At 38.4% G+C, this 22,673-nt stretch overlaps 1 protein-coding gene across 5 annotated transcripts in view; it reads left to right on the top strand.

The window, feature by feature from the left end:
• The window catches only part of LOC111863156 (run domain Beclin-1-interacting and cysteine-rich domain-containing protein), a 68,570-nt gene that overhangs the window by 2,214 nt on the left and 43,683 nt on the right, over window positions 1-22,673 (top strand). For 3 of the 5 annotated variants that reach the window (XM_023849210.2, XM_023849211.2, XM_023849208.2), the window contains exons 2-4: window positions 240-461; window positions 6,894-7,087; window positions 12,631-12,782. In XM_023849210.2, coding sequence (XP_023704978.1) covers window positions 281-461; window positions 6,894-7,087; window positions 12,631-12,782 — 527 coding nt within the window. In that variant the 5' untranslated portion in view covers window positions 240-280. Of the gene's footprint in view, window positions 1-239; window positions 462-3,801; window positions 3,865-5,348; window positions 5,504-6,893; window positions 7,088-12,630; window positions 12,783-22,673 lie in introns of those variants that run through there. The other 2 variants (XM_023849209.2, XM_023849212.2) reach the window with 2 other exon arrangements.

Here is a 22,673-nt window from a genome sequence, read left to right as displayed (position 1 = left end):
ATATTTGCTTTGCTTATTTCCTTATTTACTATTGATTCTTTTATTAAATCATGCCTAGTTGGTATATTGAAAATCACAACATTTGTAGCGGTCAGTGCAGAAAGTACCATCATTATCCAGGCAGAGCTGATAACACGGAACAGTGGAATCACAAACTATACGAAGCATTTCATTTGGAATTTGATGACATTGTCTTTTAATTTCCTCTGTCAACTCGTGGACTGTTGCTGGTTTTGCAGCATAAACCTTATCTTTGAGGTATCCCCATAAAAAGAAGTCCATGGGTGTGAGGTCCGGTGAACGCGCAGGGTATTCAACGCTACCTCTTCACTCAATCCGTCTGGCAAGGCTGCATCGAGATAGGCCCTTACTTCACGATGGTAGTGGGGAGGTGCTCCATCTTGTTGGAAGTAAATCTCTGCATCACCAAACATCTCTTCAATGCGTGGCCCAACACCCGAGTGAGTACATTTTTTTTGGAACACTGTATATATATATATATATATAATGTGACACATTATCTTACGTCCATCACCGCGACAACTGCTACAATTGGAACGGACACTTCCACGACAACGAATATGTGGAAATTGTTGAGTTCCCACAGCGACAAATCATAGCAATCTATAAGGAACATTCCAGAAGCAACGAATCGCCGAACACGTGAGATCGAACCTTCGCAAGGGGTGTCCTCTATTGAGTCCGCGTGCGCCTTATATAAAGGGCCTGGCCTCAAGCGGAAATGGAGTATGGTATATTGAGTATTAGAATATGGAGTATTGAGTACTGAGTGTTGGGCCAGAAGTCAAGTGATATTGCAAGTAATAATAAGTGTATTGTGTGTAAGTGTGTGTCCAATAAAGATTCGCTAAATCCGAGACCCACGTGAAGTTATTTGTCACATGACATACCCAAACCATGATAATATATATATAGGTTTGTTTCCTGATTAGGTCATTGGATTTTTCAATTGACCTAATCTTTCCAGCTGCACAATGGCCCTTGGGTCGACTCAGCCTCTAACAGAAATGAGTACCAGGAACCTTCCTGGGGCTAAAGGGCAGCTGGCACATAAGGCTGACAACCTCACCGCCATCTGTGAGCCAATTGTCTGGAAAATATCAGAGCCTTGATACATCTCACAACCCTATGGGCCTCCAGTAATTTAGAATCACTATGTATATGTACACACATACATACACAGGGAAATCCTAAAGTGTAACTAATTTTGTAATTAAAAGAGTAAAATAATTTGCCTCGCATATATTGGCCACTAGTGGCCATCATCAGGAGGCAGACAGGCATTATGAAGGAAGTGCTCTACATGTTTTATTGATCTTAACTATTATTATAAAATCATTTAAGGGACTTCTGATAGGTATGACTACTGAAATTCGGTAAAACCTCTTAAAAGCTTATGTTAAGTTGACAGAAGATGAACATAGAGATGGTCTTCATAATGATGGCTGCTGCTTGTTTTGACCATGTGTGTCTGCAAATATAATATAGTTTTTTTTCTATTACGCCGTGGTGACAGGGGGGGCGTGTAGGTATCCCTCCACTGCCACCACATCTTATGCTGTAAGGGGTTAACACAATAATACTAGATTACCCTCGGCTAGGATTCTCCTGGTTCTGGACCTTTGTTGCATACAGCTGCCACCATCTATTATATCTTAAGAGGGTTGATGAGAATACTAAGGGCCGGTATCGCGGTAGTCGAGCGCTCTCTATTGGCTGGCCCCTCCATCACTGTCACCACTTTGTAATGGCGTAGAGCGGGCGTGTCAGGGCTGACCCGCCTCTACCCATCGACTGTCACACCAATTATTATGTCTTAGTGACGGGTGGGTTAAATACAACTACTATTTCACTTTTTCGGCCATTTCTCTTTGGATAGTCCCTTCACTACGTCAGTCAACTCTTCGTTGACTCGGCCCACCGCCATTGCCATAAGTAATGCTTCGATGGCAGGGGTGAGTAAAACACAATTGCTAATTCTCTCTGTCAGCCACCACTCGTTGGCCAATCCCCCACTTCTGCCATCACTTTGTTATGCCTGAAGAGGGCTAATGAACTGATACTAAATTACTCTTCCCTTGTTCCATCAGGAACGCATCCCCTTGTCTCTACTACTAATCCCTCACCCTTAACAGGGATTCTCATAACCCTTACTGCTAGTTGCATCCGGCTGCCATTGGCTGCCTGGGTCAGTTCTGCCTTTGCTTGGGCCAGGATCGCTTTGGATCGGTCGTGGACGGGTTGGTTCGGGGAAGTAAATCACAATCCTGGTACATCCTACTCTAATCACACTGTCTGTTTACACTATTATTTACAATAGAAGAATGCCGACGTCTGTCGATTTACACATGGTATCAGGGCATGATAGTTCTGACTTCATTCTAGTCTCTCACCTAGAGCAGAGGGCTTGAGGCTGTCACTTTCTTCATTACTATTACTCGACACACCATCTCTGTCCTACCCTAGGTCACTGATCTATTTACACTTTAATTTGTATTCTGTTAACAATATTAACAATGCCTACTCTCAGTCGGAACTACATAGTGTTTTTACATTACTGCGCTATGACCTCTGTCCGGTCTCCCCTTCTGGGGTGTAGGACTTGAGTCTGTCTCTGTCTCTGTCTCTCTCTCTCTCTCTTCCCTACTACTCATTACACAATTCTACACTATTCCATCATAATGCTTCACCCTTAAAATTCCCTACTCCTAAACTATAAATACTAGAAAAACCCAAGTATGTTGGTCTCAAAATCCATAGTCACAACTATGATCATACACACAATATAACGACAACCATGTTTACCACACTAACAACCTTGCCTGTTACTTGTTACATGATTTCTATTATTCTACTCTAAGGGCTCGCCGGGCACGCTGGATTCTGCTTTCAACGTTTTACAAACAACAGTTTACCAACAACCACAAAGTTTTAACAACATGGCTAGTATGAGCAAACATGACTTACTTGCGATAGAGACTACCACTTGTAGTATCCATGTCAGACAGAGCCTCCGGCTAACAGCTGGATATTACGTTTTAAATCGATCCCTGAGTGAGTTTTTTCCCTCATTTTTATATTATTAAAATCACTGATGGCGCAGCTAACAGAGAGGGAGGTTAACTCCTCCCTTCGTCCTCAATTTCTAAAGCGGTAATTTCTAATTGGCTAAATCCGACTCGTCGCGGACAATCCGCAGCGCCTCCCTCTTTGCATTTTGTAATTTCGTGATCTCCAGTTGTTTCCAAATGCCACTTACAAAGTGGAGCGATTGTGTGTCTTCACTGACTACGGTGTTTGTTGACCGCGTTCCAGAGCCTATGTGTGGCCATCACTGCTCTAATTACAGTGAGATGCTCTCATAATGTTTAGGCAATAATTTTGATTTCCAGTCTCAAAATTTGCGGCATAACATTTTCATATTTATATCTTCATGTGGGAGCAGCTGATTTTTGCTGTGTGTACAGAAATTACAAGCTACATGTACACAAAACCTAATACAGTGGCTTGCAAAACTCGGTACAAATGAAAAGCAAAGATATTTGAAGTCCATGGTTAGTGAGGGATTGCTGTGTATTGTAATGTATACTATGTGTATTCCACTACATTGCATTTTAATAATGTATACTAAACTCTGTTATACTAATCTACATTATATACTTTTAAGGACTTCCCTTATACCATAATATCACAAATTAAGCATGCTAAGCACAGTATAACTGAATTTACATATGGCCCTTCACAAAAGACAAAGCTTATATTAACACTAATGAGTTTTAGGGGTGCCTAGACTGGTGAACCTCCTCAGAAGATATGACTAGCCCAGAGACACATGAGAATTAAGTAAGTATTAAATAGATTGTTTTAGAAATTATGTTATGAAAGAGTTGAGCCGTTCAACCACAGAAGTTACATTTAAAGTATGAAGCATGTTTTAAATGCACTTGAGACTTTGCAGTTACTGAACAAAATCTTTGAAGGTTGAAGAGAATATTTTAAAGGCAGTCATAGGACATGCATATTTAAATTTTATTTTCTGTATACAGCTTTAAAATGTACCTTGCTGACTGGTCATCAGACAGAAATATGTGATATTATAATTACTTCAAAAGTCATGGCAACTAATTTTTTTTGGGCCAAACACATTACAGTGAAGAAAGTTCAAAATATACTTATGAAAGGGCATGATATACACCTCCAATTGGCTTAGTCAGATCAGGTAGATGTGAAGGGCATAGGTATAGTAGGCAAGAAAAATTGCACATTACAGAATGACTGTTTTTTGCATTCTTTAATCCCCAAAAAATTCAGTTGTGATTAAGAAATAAAAAATTCAATGTTTCATGTTTTTTCGATGGAAATTATCCGATTCAAGAAATTGTCTCCTTCAATTTCATAATTTTCGAGGTTCACACAACTTGCTTCATAACGTGTCCACTTTTGAACCTCGTTTAATTCATGTGGCACCCACTTCGCTGCAATCTTGTGCGTGTGTAGGTCTTTTCATAAAATTTGATGCACCGTTGCCTGGTCAATCCCTGTATGTCTCTCTAACTCCTTCAGAGACCAGCGCCTATCTTCCTCCATGCACTGGGCGATCACGGCACGAGAAACATCAGTACGAACGGACACAGGGCGTCCACTACATTGCAAGTCGTCACTTGCTTCTCTTCCACGTTGGAATGCTTCTATCCACCTTGCATCAGTTCTGTATGGTAGAACACAATCACCCAGAGCTTCCATAAGCTCTGAGTGACATTCAGTTGCATTTCTGCTGCGAAGCACTGCTATTTTCACGTAACAACGCTGTTCCAGCCGGCTAACGTTCATTTTCAACGAAGGTTATGACCACACTGACTTCGCACTGGACTCAGTTTGTTGTCCTTGGACTTACGCATCATCTAGTAGCATCATTAGAAATCAGACGTTGCTGTCTCTCAGCGACAAATTTGGAAATTCCAGTCAGAACTTTCGAAATTTTGAAAAAATTATGATGCCATGACTTTTGAAGTAATCCACATATTTAACCTTTAACGTATGAACTTTTAACTTGCCGGGAGCCCTCTCCAGCAAGAATTTAAATGGCCATAATTTTTTAACATTGCAGAATTTCAAAGAAAAAAATACAAATTTTCAGTTTTATGCAACATAGAAATACGAACTAAAAACTAATGGACTAGTTATGATAAAACAGAAAAATTAGATTCTAATTTTGCACTTCAGGGCATTCATTATCTGCTGAATAATTCTTTAACACCCCACAGCCATTTATAACTCTCCAGAATTCACACAGTGCTATCAGTAGTTTATTTTAAACTGAATTTCAGATATAAAAACAGTGAGTGCTGTGAAATTGTTTTTACACATGCTGAACACAGTTTTCATGACACATCTGTTCAATCTTACAACCTGATAAGCAAGAGCATGGTGGTAGAACAGCTGTTCCACATTCAAGGGGATGTGAGTTCAATTCCAAGCATAGGTATTTGAATCTTTTCAATTATACTGTACATTACACCATTCATTGCAAATCTAACTAACTAACTTCGTGGAGCTGAGCCTTTCCCAGCTTTTTATGGACACTGAAGGTTCATTACTGTGTTCTCAAGAGCCCTGCCTCCACATTTGACATATACATTACTGTTTGGTATTTTGTGGATATAGATGAGTAGGATTGTATCATTCATGTAACATATATGACAAAGGAAGCAGTATGTAGATTCAGCAAGTAACAACAGTGGAAGTGAGTGCCAGTTACCTTTATCCTCTCATTAATGTAATTATAGGCCAAGTTCATACATAAGGTATACCCACACAATTTTTAATTATTCCCACAGAATGATATTTATATAATTTGATTTTCTGGCAAAATGAAATTCTTTAGTAGCTTGGGTAAGAGAAACAATCACACTAGGTTATTTTATATGAATATAACATTAAGACTGTTGTGTTGTGGGTAGTTACACCTTGTAGTCTTGGTAAATGACTGCCAGCATTTTGCAGGAATACGTTACCTACATCTTATGGCCACGCCATAGCTCAAGTGGTTAGTCGCTGGCTTCCCACCGCGGTGGCCCGGGTTCGATCCCGGTTCTGGTCAAGTGGGATTTGTGGTGGACAAAGTGGCACTGGGTTGAGGGGGTGTTCTATGAGTACTTTGGTTTTCCCTGCCAGTCTTAATTCCACCAAATTCTCCATCATCATAATCACCCAGGGTAGGTACAATAGGCCAATCAGTGGCCGCTGTGCCAAGTGGACCCAGCTGGACTCCACCCCAACTAAGAGAAATACCTACATCTTTGTGGGGAACCTTAGATCCTTTATATCTCGACATTTGTGTAAAAGATTTGAGCTGTTGATTGCATTGTTTCAATTTTCCTTAGGCATATTAACTTAATATTTTAGCAATATGTATGTACCAAGTATTTGGTATATTATAGTTTGATATTAGAGAAGAGTTCCTTTCCCATTTTCACTTATTTACTTTCACTTACAGACACTACATAAAAACTGTTTAATTATGTGGGAAATTATTTTTATGTTTGTTATACTGGTTGACCAAGCCGGTTGGTAGGATTAAGTCTATACCACTTGTAATTACAGTTATTATATTCTTGAAAAATTGTGGTTTATGTAGGTTATAATGCACAGACTTATGGAAAAAAGAAGAGGAGTCATTTGAGTAATTCTGACAATATTAGAACAGTGTTTGTAAATATTGACATAGTCAGGAGGTAAACTATTTGAATGGGAACAAGAGTCACATTTTTGTCTGCTGGTGTGTTGTAGGCTACGTTGTGTTACTGGAATTGCTGATTTTTTTAGTGTGTGCTGATCAACTGATTTAAATTAAATGAGATTTTTAATTTCAGGTGTAAGCAGTATGTCTAGAGAAGACCATCATCAGGAAGAATATCAGCAACTCTTACATTCACTGAAGGGGACAGTTGAAGGACTTTTAATAAGTCAGGTCTCAAATGTGTGGAACGTATATGGTGGCTTAAATAGACTGCATAATGCAATGGAGAAGATATTTAAACATGGATGTAGGGTTTTCAATCATGATGTAAGATTTTATATTATTGGCTTCTTTTGTGAAAAAAAGACACTTCAAAGCATGAGAGTGACCGTGAGTGTAGCCTGCTTCCCAAATACCATCTCAATCTGTGAAGGAAATATATTTATTAGCAGAACTGATTTATATTACATTTACAGGGGAACAAAACTAATATGTTACAAATTCTTTCCTCCCCCCAGTCAAAATCCAACCAAACAGATGGCTGAAGCTTCTGTTCATTGATGTTGACTCGCCTATTACCGTAGTAATGACAGCACTGCAATGCCGCCACATACCGCTGGGGAGGGAGGGGTGTCCTCTGTTGTTCAACATGTCACAATATACTAAACTATCATTTTGCCTGTGATTCTGTATTTTTGTGAAACTTGTTCTTTGACATTAAGGGAGAAAGATAGACTGAGGATGTTTGAGAACAGGGTACTGAGGAGAATATTTGGACTGAAGAGAGATGAACTGATGGGAGGTTGGAGAATATTGCATAATGAGGAGCTTCATAACTTGTACTCTTTGTCAAGTATAATTAGAATGATCAAGGGAAACTTGAAGGAAAGAGACTACTGGGAAGACCAAGACATAGGTGGGTGAATAATATTGTCATGTGTCAAGGGTATGCATGATGAAAATAATGGGTTTGGATGATTGGATTTATTAGCACTTGAGCTACAATTTCTCGTAATTACAATCAATACAGTGCTGTCGCTGATATACACACATTCCATTTCACCATTGCACATGTACTGGGATTTTCTGTATCCACTTGTCTCCTAGCAGTGGATCTCAACACATAAACTAACACTTCATATCACTATGATGTGTTCGTGCCATTTCTTGTTCACTCACTCTGGAACCTCAAAACTCAACTGAAAACTCCTCTGGACTCTTTATTCAGCTAATCTTCACAAATCACTAAGGACATGCTCCATTCTCGGCCTTGTACTCTCAAGTGTTCATGCTGTATGAAGTTGCCATGATCACACCGTGTGAAGTTAAATCTGTAAAAACCACTCTGTCCAACAGACATTTCCTTGAAATCACTAAATGCCTCTAAGCCTGGAACTAGCTACCCTGACTGCAAATGACCTTTGTTGTCCCCTATAAACCTTTGGTGCGGACCTACAGAGAACATGTCACGCGGTCTCTATCCACTGTTGTGTGTTATCACTAGGACCCGGATCTTTATACGCTAAAAGGGGGGAAGATATGCACCAAAAATAAAACCGTATGCACTTAAGAAACAGGTCGCTTTATTCAGACTCACCTATTTACATGTATCATTCACTGCAGAAAGTAGCGTCACAATAGGCAACTAGAAGTCTCTCAATGCATTCTGGAGACAAACTGGATCTATTGTCCATCAAAATGAGTTTATAGGCTGAGAATGATCTTTCTACATCAACTGACGTGATTGGACAGTATTTATACACTGGCGCCGAAGGTTCGGAACATTCATCTGGCAAAGTTACCCTAATTCCACTCAAGTACTAATTGACTGAATCTTTTTTAGACCTGGGTTCGAATTCAACACCATTTCTAACTTGCATGTAATGTTCTCTCCAATTTCGCCTGGAGCAGAATTCATTGAACAAGTTGCTTTCTGAACGTGTTCAAGTGAGTCGTGAAGGAGTGCACCACAGGATTCTAAGCTCTTAATGAAACTGTAGAAAAATGTGCATGGATAAAATTCACATCTTGATAAACAGTATCACTTCCAAACACAACTTTTGCTTCATGGACACACGCATACTCAACCTCAAGTATTGTAACCACCTCTTTTACTTGATTGAAATTCTCCTGATAAAATGAAACTGCCAATAACCATGTCCCCCACCTAGTCAGGGCAGGTTCAGGTGGCAGAGGAACCTGAGGTAGGCAATCTTTGTAGAACTGGACATGAGCTGGTGCTTTCAGAAAAAAATTTTTCCCACTAGCAATTAAATCGTTAACAACTGGAAACTGTGGGCGTATTATTTCTGCAATACAGTGTAATCCACGTGCTAAACAGGTTACGTGTATAAGATTTGGATAAAATACTTGTAAGGCTTTTGCTGCTTTCAAAATATAGGAAGCTCCATCTATGAGTAACACAAGCACCTTACAACAATTATTCTCAACTTCAGACGCCCATAGTAGTCACAGAGAATCATTTACAAATCTTGCTATTTTGCTGTGGTTGGTTTTCTCTCCTACTTTGCAAACAAGAAGATGAGTCCCATATGTAATAATATAAATGCCGTCGTGAATGCAACAATTTATTGGTTGTAGTTCTTTGTCTTTTCTTCCTCTACACTACATGTTTCAGCCCCAAACAGCCATCATAAGGTGTATTTTTCGTTACGTAGCTGTCACACTGCACACAATCCAAAATCTAAAACACCATCCTGTTCAGTTTTGTTTAACATCTCGCCAACATACGCTCGTCAATTTGATTTTAGAATTCCAATTTAAAATTTAAAATTGGAATTCTAAAATGCAGTGTGTGCATTGTGACAGCTACATAGTGAAAAATACACCTGATGATGGCCAATTACGGCCGAAACGTGTAGTGTAGAGGAAGAAAAGACAAAGAACTACAACCAAATAAATTGTTGCCTTCACGACGGCATTTGTATTATTACATGCATGTATCGAAGTGTATAGTGCAACAGAATGCTTAAATATAAATATAATAAGAAGATGAGGTTTGCCGGGTTCATCTGGATGTAGCTTACCAACTACAAAATTTGCTATGAATCGTCCACATAAATCAGTTCTCTCATCCACTGATATCCAGACACAGTTCCCTCCGACGTCAGAATGGATTGACCGCATAGTAGATTCACACAGCAAAGGTAGATAATTTTTTCTAAGAGTTGATTCATCTGGGATTTTTTGAAGTACACAATATTTCTCCAGAAATGATCGCAGAACTGGATTGCTTACTTTATTCCATGGAATGTTGCTGCATACTAAAGCCTTACAAAGATCGGCTGAAACTGTATTAACAGAGGACTTGGGTTTGACCTTTGTAAGTAGTAGTAGTTGTGGTATGCTGTTCTTCTTCCCCTTCTTTGCCGTAATATGTGCAGTCATTCATGAGTGTTGTTTAAGTTGAAATTTCTTTTCACATTTTACTTCCTTTGCGCAACACCGTCTGTCACATAATCACTATTACCCAACACCCACCGATTTTTTAAGTATCTACTGCTGCACATTTCTTTAGGCATTTTCAGCACAGGAGCACACATTAACTCAAGAGACTTCTCTCAAGACCAACCCTCTGATACTACTGTCTGCTGTGGTGGTCAAAGGAATACAGGAAAATCCCACCCCCTCCCTTTCAAAATAGCCAAGCTACCTGCTTGTATTGTAAGTGGTGAGTGCTGTTTCGCTTAGTGGGGGGTGGAGTCCAACTGGGTCCACTCGGCACGGCAGCCACTGATTGGCCTATTGTAGCCTGCCCTGGGTGATTATGATGATGGAGAGTTTGTTGGAATGAAGATTGGCAGGGGAAACCGAAGTACTCAGAGAAAACCCACCCCAGTGCCACTTTGTCCACACAAATCCCACTTGACCAGACCTGGGATTGGACCTGGCCCGCTGAGATGGGAAAAGTGCCATTACTCAAAAAGTTAAGAATAGCAACTGGCAAGGGATGTCCAAAACACAAGCAAAACCGATTTTGTTAGAGAATATTGAAATTATCCTTAATTTCAAACATATATTCAGAAATATGCTGTTACATTTAGAATATTAAATAATGACTAAAACCCTCAAAATATGCATTTGCATATGCGCATATGCATTTTCAAAAAATCCAGGCCCTCGTCATCACTGCGTACGCGGAAGTGTGTTTACTGCTTTGTTGCCTAGCAACAGACGTCCTATTGTTCCGCATGTTTGCGCCCTTGGGAACATGTTTAACACCCCTTTGTCTAGCAATGAGTGTACATGTAACAATATCGCACAGTATTAAAATGGGTCTCAGATAGGATGGAGTGGTATGGAATGGATTGACCTGGCTCGGGATAGGGACCAGTGGAGGGTTCTTTTGATCATGGTAATGAACCTTTGAGTTTCATAAGTTCTCAAGTAACTGCACAACAGGTGGCTTCTCAAAAATGACTCGGCTCCATGAAGTTAGTTTGGTAAAATAGGCCAGAAGTGGCCGCAGTACAAGGGACTGAGTCCCACCCCACTAGCAATAGTTAGTTAGTTAATAGTATTTAATTGTTATTATTTTCCAAATTCAGCCAGTCACAGTAGCTGTGTGTTCTAAGGCATGGACTGTCTTTGCTTGTTCAGATGCTGGGATCGCGGGTTCGAATCCCTCTTAAGGCATGGATGTTTCTTGTGTGTATGCATTTATTCTGTGTTTAGATAGAGGCCTTGAAACGAACTGATCACTCATCCAAGGAGTTCTACCATCTATAGAAAATGATTACGGAACTGAATAAGAGGCCAGGGCCCTGAATGGGCTGGAAGAGCCACTGAAAAAAAATTCCAAATTCATGACATGATAATAGAAAATATAAGGAAAAATTTGTGCCGCTGCAGTGCTTGCTTATAAAAACTGGAAGTAACCCAATGCAATCTGGCCATTATTCAGTGATCTGTCCTATTAGCAATCAGTGCTGTCTGACTCGGAACAGCATTGGCCAACAACTGTGTCAGCACTTTCTGCCTCGAAACAAAGTTAATCATCAATCAGGTTAGAGCTCTCTGCCTTGAAACAGCATTGGCTGACAGTTGTGCTGGCCAGACTTATTGGCAGATTCATGTTTTATTTGCAAGCACTGTTATGTAATCTGAACATTGCAATTTTTTTACTGCACCCTTTGATGTTTGGAGGTATAAGGAAGATTGGGATCAGTGATACATTCTTCTGCCCAAGTTGGGGCAGTGTTATGGGTTATTAAATTTCAGTTCTGCTATAAACCTGTTATTCGTCTCCTGTTCATTTGATGGTCACGGTTCTAAGTTCAGTAAATTGGTTGGAAACAGAGCTTCAGGACTCCCAGCCTGGATGTAACAGGTGTCATTCATTGTTCTGTTTGCTTTGAGGGAGAGGGGAACTGTGATTCTTTTTAAGATAACTTTGTTGAAGGTGCTGTGTTGTGTTTATATTCCTTTGATTTGAAATGCCATATTTTAAATTAAGCTCTTTTCATTCTGATTTTGTTTGTTATTATTATAATCCTAAACTGTTGCTTGATATTGGGATTTGTGTCTTCTTTAGGTAAGTTAGAGAGCAGTAGTAAAACTTCATTCTGATCACGTTCTTTTGGGATGTGACAAAATGTAGTTTGATTGATAGATGTCAGAGGAACCTAATGCCTCCATCTTCATATTATTATTAGTCACATTTTGAATTTCCTCTCTTGATTTATGAAGTTATGTTAATAGTTATGTTTGTTCAGATTACACAAATGGATCAGGTAATTGGGAAAGTGAATATGTCCATCTGCTAAACCACTGACATGTTCCCCTCCCCAACCAATCCATTGAAATCTAAGGACTAATTTTATATGTAAGCATTTATTTTACTCCTTCAGGGAGATCCTGACTGCTGGATCTTCATTCAGGGACTCAGCTGGCTACAGCCCTCTTTAGCAGTCTCACCTACATTTCTCGCAGAATTGGAAGAGAGTATTCCCCACGTACCACAGCATGCAAGTGGTAAAGCATGGGGTTGGTTGTACAGAAGGTGAGCTTCAATTAATTTTAACATTATAATAGTGTTGATATAACTTTTTAGACATAATTCTTGGGTCTTGTAATGTCACTGTTGACAGAAATCAGCTTTATAGTTCAATGCATTTTCCTTAAGAAAAGAGTATTGTGTCCTACAAAGAGCTGTCCTGTGTCACTATTCTGTTTTCCACCTGTGTCAGAAAAACTGATTGCTTCATAAAAGGGTCATTTTCCTACCATTCTTTCCCATTGACCGAGGTTGGAGTCCTTTCATTACCCCCACTCTTGGGTCAGGTAATCACCTTCCTTGCAGCCTCCTTGTATACTTAAGCCAGTTCCTGAACATACACACTTCAACCCATTCCTGAACCTATACACTTCAACCCTGAAATGTCAGAATCCATCTACAGGACAGCACAATATTACAATGCAGAAGACAATTTGAAAAGTCACTGCAATGAAAACCTCAAAACATGTACAATCTAATAACTTACAGCCCCTAGAAGAAATGACATTCAGTCCTTACTCACTCATGGAGCTGAGCCCTTCTGGAGGAGTCACCAATTCTGCAGCTACTCAAGAATTTCCCAGTATTTTATGGAACCCAAAGGTTCATTACTGTGTTCACAAGAGCCCTCCACTGGTCCCTATCCTGAGCCAGATCAATCCAGTTCATATCATCCCACTCTGTCTCTCTAAGATCCATTTTAATATTGTCCACCCACCTACGTCTTGGTCTTCCCAGTGGTCTCTTTCCATCTGGCTTCCCCACCAATATCCTATATGCATTCCTTGTCTCCCCCATTCGTGCTAATGCCCTGCCCATCTCATCCTCCTTGACTTGATCATTCTAATTATACTTGGAGAAGAGTACAAGTTATGAAGCTCCTCATTATGCAGTTTTCTCCAACCTCCTGTCACTTCATCTCTCTTCGGTCAAAATATTCTCCTGAAGACCCTGTTCTCAAATACCCTCAGTCTGTGTTCCTCCCTTAATGTCAGAGACCAAGTTTCACACCCATACAGAACCACAGGCAAAATTATAGTTTTGTATATTCTAATTTTTATGTTTTTGGACAGCAGACGAGAAGACAAAAGGTTCTGGACTGAATGGTAGCAAGCATTACCCGAGTTCAATCTCCTCTTAATTTCCTCCTGAATCAGGTTTCGATCTGTTCCCAAATGTCTGAACTCTGCCACATTTTCAAAGGATCTGTTAACTATTTTATATCATGATTTTGCCCTGCATTTTGGTGACGAGACATCAACAGAGACCAACAGCTGATGTGTCCCGTTTAACCCTTTCGCGCGGTCATTTAAATTCCACTGCCGTCTCTCCGGCGGTAATATATTCAGCCGGCCATTTAAATTTTGCTCAAAAATGATTTATTCATCATTGTTCTTAAATTATATGAGATAGGAACATGAAACTTTCACTAAAATGATCTTAAAAGATGGTTTTTATAACCTTACCTTATAATATGAGCGCCTGGTATCTCGGCAGTGGAAGCAGGTTGTTTAGAATTTGAGCAGTGAATGGTGCGCCTTGAAGCATGAAACTTTCACTAAAATGATCTTAAAAGATGGTTTTTATAACCTTACCTTATAATATGAGCGCCCGGTATCTCGGCAATGGAAGCAGGTGTTTAGAATTTGAGCAGTGTAAGGTAGGCCTTGAAGCATTCTTCTAACACAATGCTGCCCCACATTCACCACACCAATATTGTGTATCTTTTCTTTGGCTCTTTTTTTTAACCACACATCTTTTGTGCGGCCTTGCCTTCTTCCCCATGAGGGGTATACGTTCAAGGAAATGTCTTTCCGTGAGCCGTTTAGCTTGCCAGGTCAGCTGCAGTAAATTCAACGTTACGAGTTATCATAACAAGGGGTTGTTGCTATGCCTTTGATATCCCATTCATTTTGGCGGCAGCAGATGTAGGGGTGACCACAGAATTCACGAAGTTATTCTAAGAACTGGCTGGTATGTAGTGCATGAAAGCAGAGCTTAGCTGGCTCAAAAAAGATATTTATGGTCATCCCTCGAAACGACCACCAAGGTCATTACGATAAAATGGCGTCAACTGGAGCGATAATACATGAAGGAATGAGTTCTTTTCCCCCCCACACACACCAGTATCGTCATAGGGGGTGACCACAGTGTTCTGCCTTAATTCGTGACGTTTTTCTAAGAACTGGCTGCTATGTACTGTGCGAAATCAATCGATCTTGCAAGAATAAATTTTTGGACATCCCTCTTCTAAGAATTCCAATTGAGTGTGTTAGTGTGGCCAGCTCAGGGCAATATGATATTCATAGGAAAGAAAACACGCCATTCATAACAGTTTGAATGAGGAAACCTCTCCCAAGAGCAACAGGAATTTTGCTGCAAGACAGGCATATATAATGATGACTTAGCGCAGCTAAACTCATGTCTCATTATATATAGTTCTTGTGACAACAGGCCAGCGAAAAATCTAACAATCTACAGCAAAACCATCAATTATTATGGGCGTTATAACATAGGTGTGCAGCTGGACGAAACATAGATGTCGAACCCCCGCAGACGATTTAAATACCTGACGAAACATACACGTCAAACCACGCTGAACGGTTAATTTCAGTCCCACCTGGTTTCCCTGGACGTTCCTAATTGGATACGAGTATTCTAAAGCAAAGTTGAAAAGGAGTTGTGATAAAGTATCTCCTTCTATTAGACCATTCTGGATAGGGAAATTTTCAGACAACTCTTTACTAGACCTTTCATTTAAGCACATTTTAATGAGCCTGACTGGATTCATGGGTATTTCAGACTCTATCAGAATATTGTACAGTACTTCCCTCCTAACTGCATCATAGGCTTTCTAGAAGAATGAAAGAATGACATTCAGTAGTATTGTAAAAACTTTAATCTGCTTGGACAGAGTTTGGATAATGACTGGCAGCAGTGGTCTTCTGCAGAGTAGTTCCCTCTCACAAATTTATTTCAGTACCATCATAATTTCCGGTTGTCCAAAGAACTTGCAGAAGTCTGTCTCTTGCAGGTTGTTTAGAATGGCCATTTTAACCTTCTTAATGTCTTTCATCGTTTAAAAACATGATCCATTGAGATGATTCTTCATGGAAGGGTAGTGGAAGAAGTCACTTGGAGCAAGATTTTTGTGCCTCAGTTCTACATTTTAGGTCTCCTCTGGTCCTTTGATATACCTACATAAATAAATGAAATTATTATCTAATCAGAGAAAAACACAATTGCGAAAAGGCTACCACCTGTTGATAATAAAACCAAATACTAACACCTGCAGATCTAGTCTTAAAGTGTTGTTGAAATTTACTAACTATTGTAAAGGGGCAGATAATCACCACTGGTGCTTCACATTGGTTACTGTGTTTGGTTAAATTATAGTCTCATACACCTTTATTTCCATAGATCCATACAAAGTATAAGAATGTAGAAGTTGTCTTAACCAATAGAAAAAAAAACTTACAAAAATGCATAGAGTCAAGTAACACTACACAATATCATTACATTTATGGGCACAAAAACAATACTAAAAACCTAATATTAAAAACTATATATGATTAATCACTTATTACAAAGGAATGATGTCTTTATTTTTATCATATTCAAAATCAAAATATTCTTCCAATGTATAAAATGAATGGCAACACAAAAAATTCTTCAAAGTTGATTTAAAACCTTTACCGTTATTGTATAATTGCTTTGAGTATATCTGATATAAATTGGTATGAATCCATATTATCAACCACAAAACACAACAAAGAATAAATATAGTGTGATTGAAGAGGGAGAATTCTTAATGTTTTAAGTAACTGTCTACAAGAGTTTCTATTACTACTACCTGCTGTTATTCTAAGTGCCCTCTTCTGCACACGAGAAATATTAATAGCATATAAAGAAGTTCCCCAGAAAATAATACCATAATGCATAATAGAATGGAAATAAACATAATAGACCATCAACAATGTTTCCTGATTCACATATGGCTTAACAGTTCTAATCGCATAACAGGCAGTATTAAGTTTCAGGGGAAGTTGATCAACATCTCTTCCATGATAGTGTGTGTACAATATTAATTTCTAAAAACTGAATATAACATGACTCAGAAATTCTCTTGTTGCCATATGCAATATTAATATAATTGTCCTGTTCATAGGAATTTTTTGTTGTGAATTTAATATAATCTGTTTTGGAAAAGAGATAATAAATTGGCATTATATTTAAAATTGTAAAAACTTCAGTTAATCTGTTTTGGAAACCCAAGGGATCAAGTTCACTAATAATTACACTAGTGTCATCAGCATAAAGAATAAGGGTAGAAATCTTAGTACTAGAGGAAGATCATTAATATAAATCAAAACGAGCAAAGGTCCCAAAATGGAACCTTGGGGGGACTCCATGTGAAATTTCACCTCAATTTGAATATGTGTTTAAATTATATTTGGATTGTAATCTTATTCTTTGAAATTTTCGTTCCAAATATGATGTTATTAATTTGTGCATTAAGCCCGAAATACCATAAAACTCTAATTTAGATAACAAAATCTTATGGTTAACACAATCAAAAGCTTCTTCTAGATCACAGAATTTTCCTCCCACATTATGTCCATCATTCAGAGCCACTGATATTCGGTCAAGTAATCTATAAGTGGCTTTGTTGGTTGAAGAGTTTGCTCTAAATCCAAATTGTTCATTTACCAAAATATTGCTATTGACCAAGTGTTTACAAAGTCTCCTATATATCACTTTCTCAAATACTTTTGAGAAAGAAGTTAACAAAAATATGAGTCTGTAATTACTAATAAGATTCTTATCACCTTTTTTATATATGGGTTTTATTTCAGAAAATTTAAGTCGATCTGGAAATATACCAGTTGCTAATGACCTATTTATTATATAGGTTAAAGGTGAAATAATGTAATGTACACCATTTTTTTTTATTTTTGATGGGGATCTCGTCATATCCATAAGAACTGGTAATTTTCAATTTATTAATAATATTTACAGTTGCATTAGTTGTGAACAAACTATATCTAATGGTAAGAAAAGTAACTTTAAAAATATGAGATAAATATTCACTAGAAGTGATTCTTTTATCAATTAAATTACAATTATTTGATATATTATTGATAATTGTGACAGATACAGACAGAAAGTATTTGATAAAAGGTTTGGAAATGCTCTTTGAATTAGTATACACGCTATCAAAAGTATTCAAAATAGGTAAGTTATCGTAATGTGACTTTGTACTAGTCAGCACCTTAACAATATTCCAAGTACTTTTAATTCTATCATTGCAATTTAAGATCTGTTTATCATAATGAAGACTCTTAGTTTTTATAATATCTCCAGCCAAAGATTTACAATATGACTTATAATAACTTTTAATATTAGGATCATTGCTATTCTCACTAATTAAACACAAAGGTCTCTTAATATTACATTTGATTTTTACACTAGGTGAGATCCACATTTTATTCTTTGTAATATGACAGATGATTCGGGAAAACTAGTATAAACATATCTTTAAAATGTATTTAAGAAGGAACTAAACATAACATTCACATCATTCTCTTCAAAAACCTCTTTCCATATCTCATAATTAAGTTTGTAATTGAAATCAGCTAAAGAACATGTATCAGTTTTCCTTGTTTTCCAATAACCTTCTGGAAGGAAAGGTAAAGTAATATCATGGATCAAAATGAGTTGAGCGTCATGATCAGATGTACCGTTTGGTATAGGAGTGACTTTAACACTTTGCCTACCCCGCACCCTTTAAAAGGCTTTTTTGCTTTTAAACATGGCAGACCGTTCGCCTGTTAACTGGTTTTTAGAACATGATAAGTTGCAACACGCTATACATCTCTCTGGCGCCACCCAAGTGAATGATTACTGTGTAATATTACTCCGGAATGTTTGCCTAGTAGGCAGTAAGTTGACCTCGCTGTTTTGGTTTCCCCTCCAAAGGAAAATAATCTTTGACCCTTCAAGCTGTTATGTACCAGGCAGGATGTTAGTGCAATATGAATCAAGGACAAAAGCGGTTGCAGACGAAGCAATATCTCGGAGTTAAAGAAATATCTTACTCGTTCTCCGATGAGCTATTTGACGTGCCTTGTGAAAGGAGTAATGAGACTGAGACAGTGGCAGTGACAGGGGTCAACAAACAAGTGTAGCCACAGACAATTAAAGTGAAAGTAGTGCTGATGAAAGTGCAGGTAGTAAAACTGCGGGTACAGCCACATGGGGAAAAGTAGACAAAACGCCTACTTTGGGACAGTTTTCTGGAAATCCAGGAGTGAAACAAATTCCATCAGACACAACGCGAGTGTCTGAAGTAGCAGAACTGTTTTTTGGAGATAGAGATACTCGTGTTGTGAATATGATTTCCACAATTCACAATTCGAGCATGGTTCATGTTCAAAGGAGACATGGACAAGTAAAGAAGCCTATTTGTATTTCTGAGTATAATATGTTCATGAAGGGAGTTGATAGAGCCAATCAATGCTTTGCCTGTTGTTCTCTTCCTAGATAAACAATAAAGTGGACAAAGAAAGTTGCCTTGTGAGTTATAAATTGTGCCATTTTCAATTCAATTTTGGTTTACAAAAATCTAAACCCCAATTCGAAATTGAAATACAAGGCATTTCTGATGAATGTGGCAAAGGCCTGGGCTGCAGACCAGATTGTGGTGGCAGAACGAGAGTCAGACAAAGACTTGGTGGGACCGGGACTATCAACTCCCACCACTCTCAGGCCTCATGTGGACCCCCTGGGCAACTCTCGGGTGATATGTGGAAATATACTCTCGTGAAAATTGTGAAGAGTGAACATTCCAAGGGGAAGCATCCTTCTAGGCAATGTCGTGTTTGCACAGTTCACAGAAAAAGGAGCATGACTGCCTACATTTGCAAGTTCTATGTAATGCCAAATCACAAAGGGGAATGTTTCCAGGAATATCACACTCTCAAGCATTTGGTAAGTGTTCTCCAAAAATTTTAGTTCATAAAATTAATTATGAGATTTTATATTAATTTTTAAAGTGAACAGTGCACAAGTTAGGGTAGTAGGTTTAAAAATGCTGGTCCCCGGGGTGATTTAAATATTTAAATTGCTGGTCCGCAAAGTGTTAAAAGTCCCTAATCTCGAATAATCTATAAATATATTATCTGTAACAGAGTTTGATGGATTCTGTATTCTAGTAGGAATGCCTGTGACCAGTAGAGAATTATTAGTTCACCATTTGAAATCCTGAAAGGCTGGTCCTGAATTAAGCAAAGTTGGCATACCTGACTTATATTAGAATTCTGATAGATTGGTAGTCAGTTACCTAATCATGTAAGATTTGAATCAGTTTTCCAGTAAGGGCTCAGAGACAGACACTTAGTTATTTAGTAAGAAGAGGGAGTACATTGTTGAGGAAGTTCATAGGTCATTAAAGAAACTTCCAGAAAGTTAATAAGTGAATAAGTAAGTGAGTTTAACAAAAATCCAAGTTAGACAGACTCTTGGCAATCATAAAGGAACCCTATGCTAAGCTTTCAAACAACACTGTAAAAGTTCAGGACAGCATCAAAATCATCATCTAAATTATTCAACTAATTCCATCCATGACTCTGTGTTATAACCTACAAAGTCACAGATTTCAGATTAACTAAAGAGTGTTGGTATTGCCACAGTTTTGAGTATTTACAGATGGGTTTGGATTGGTGATTGGATTTATTGATCACTTATACACACAACTCATGACTACAAGTAACTACAGCAGCCTCACTGGTTTACACACTCTATAAAGAACACTGTAACTGCAGCTCACATGAAGTCATTTATGTCTTCACTAGTTGTTTCACTAGTTTATATCTTGGTAACAGATTCTAAAACCAGGCGCACACCACGGAAACTGGCAACTGCAATGCAACAGCGATTTATGAGAAATATCACCGATTTCAAGCAAGCAACTGGTTTCCAAATTAGCAGGCACACAGTGAGGAAACTTACGTTCGATTAGTTGCTCACACCAACTGAAGTGGGTGTGTTTGCCCACCAATTTCGTGCACTTCTCTTCTGCAATGTCAGATCATATTGTTCCTGTAATGATATGGTGGTGGTTCAGACGGCGTAAGAGGAGAAGAGGAGAGGAAAGGAAACATTGGGTGCACCCGTTCTTTCGCCACAATTTAAACTCAGGTGTTTATATTGTTTTGAAAGGATTTAATCAGGGTAAAGAACTGTTCAAATCATTTTACAGAATGAGCAGTGGCGATAAAGCATCTCCTTGTTTTAGGTCATTCAGAATAGGGAAATTATCAGACAAATGTTTACATATACAGACTTTACTATATGTTTCATTTAAACACCTTTTAATGAACCTAACTAGTTTCATGGGTATCCCTAACTCTATGAGAATATTGTACAATACTTCCCTCCTAACTGAATCATAGGCTTTCTTGAAGTGTATGAATAGCTGATATACCCTTATTCTGTTCCCAATTTCTCTAGTTTTCTGAAGTGTGCAAAAAGAGCTCATCAGTAGTTCATCTGTTATGTCGAAACCCACACTGATGATCCCCAATAATTTCACCTATATATGGATTTAACCTTGAGAGAAGAATATTGGATAAAATTTTGTATGAAGTTGATAGCAGTGATATCCCCCACTAATTTCTACAGTCAGTTTTTCTTGTGAACTGGTACAATAATAGACACAATTTTTCCTTATGCCAAATAGACTTAATTAGCTTGTGGATCTTAGAACGCAATATTTCACCTCCTGCGTGAATAAGTTCTGCTGGAATTTTATCACTGCCAGGTTATTTATACCTTTTCAATTTTGCAATAGCAGTTTCAACCTCAAAAGGGCTAGGATCCGGTACTGACAGCTCAGCTGTATGTATTTCTATCTGCCTAACATCACTGACCTTATGTACATTCAATAACAGAGAAGTAGTTCTTCCGCCTGTTCAAAATGTTGTGGGAATCTGCAAGCAGATCACCATTTTCATCCTTCATTAAGTTACTTCTAGGCTGGTAACCCCACTCAAAGTCATTTGTTCCTCTATACAGGTCGCTTAATGTTATTGTTCTTACTGTTCATCGCAAGCTCATCAATTTTGTCTTTCAGATATTCCCTCTTTTTATTCCTGAAATGCCTGCTGCTTTCACGTTTTATATTGTTGAGGTTATCCCCATTTATTTTGCTTAGATCCTGTAACCACTGCAATTTGGTTTTGTTTTCTTTGGTCTAATAATTTTAAACATCCTTCATTGAACCATGGCTTATCGTTCTCCAGTTCACAATAACCTAGACTCTCCTTGGCAGAAACTATCCTTCTCAATCGTTGGTTTGAAAATGTCTTCCCTCCTTACTTTGGCATTGAAATCTCCTAACAAAATTTTCATATGGTACTTCAGGAATATATCAAATACATGTTCTAGTTCTTCATAGAACCTGTCCTTTATATCGCTAATTTTATCTTCTGTTGGTGCATGAACATTCAGAATGATGATGTCACACCAACACAGGGTGTTGAGGAGAATATTTGGACCAAAGTAAGATGAAGTGACGGGAGGTTGGAGAAGGCTGCATAATGAGGAGCTTCATAACTTGTACTATTCTCCAAGTATAATTAGAATGATCAAGTCAAGGAGGATGAGATGGGCAGGGCATATAGCATGAATGGAGGAAACAGGAATGTATATAGGAGATTGGTTGGAAAGTCAGATGGAAAGAGACCACTGGGAAGACAAAGGTGTAGGTGGTGGACAATATTAAAATTGATCTTAGAGAGATATGATGGGATGGTATTGATTGGATTGATCTGGCTCAGGATAGAGACCAGCAGAGAGCTCTTGTGAACACAGTAATAAACCTTCAGGTTCCATTAA

Source organism: Cryptotermes secundus, unplaced genomic scaffold (genome assembly GCF_002891405.2).
Source record: "Cryptotermes secundus unplaced genomic scaffold, Csec_1.0 scaffold6, whole genome shotgun sequence".
In the NCBI taxonomy this organism is placed as follows: Eukaryota; Metazoa; Arthropoda; class Insecta; order Blattodea; family Kalotermitidae; genus Cryptotermes; species Cryptotermes secundus.
Note: the sequence above shows the minus strand (reverse complement) of the source record. Positions and strands in the feature narration are given on the sequence as shown.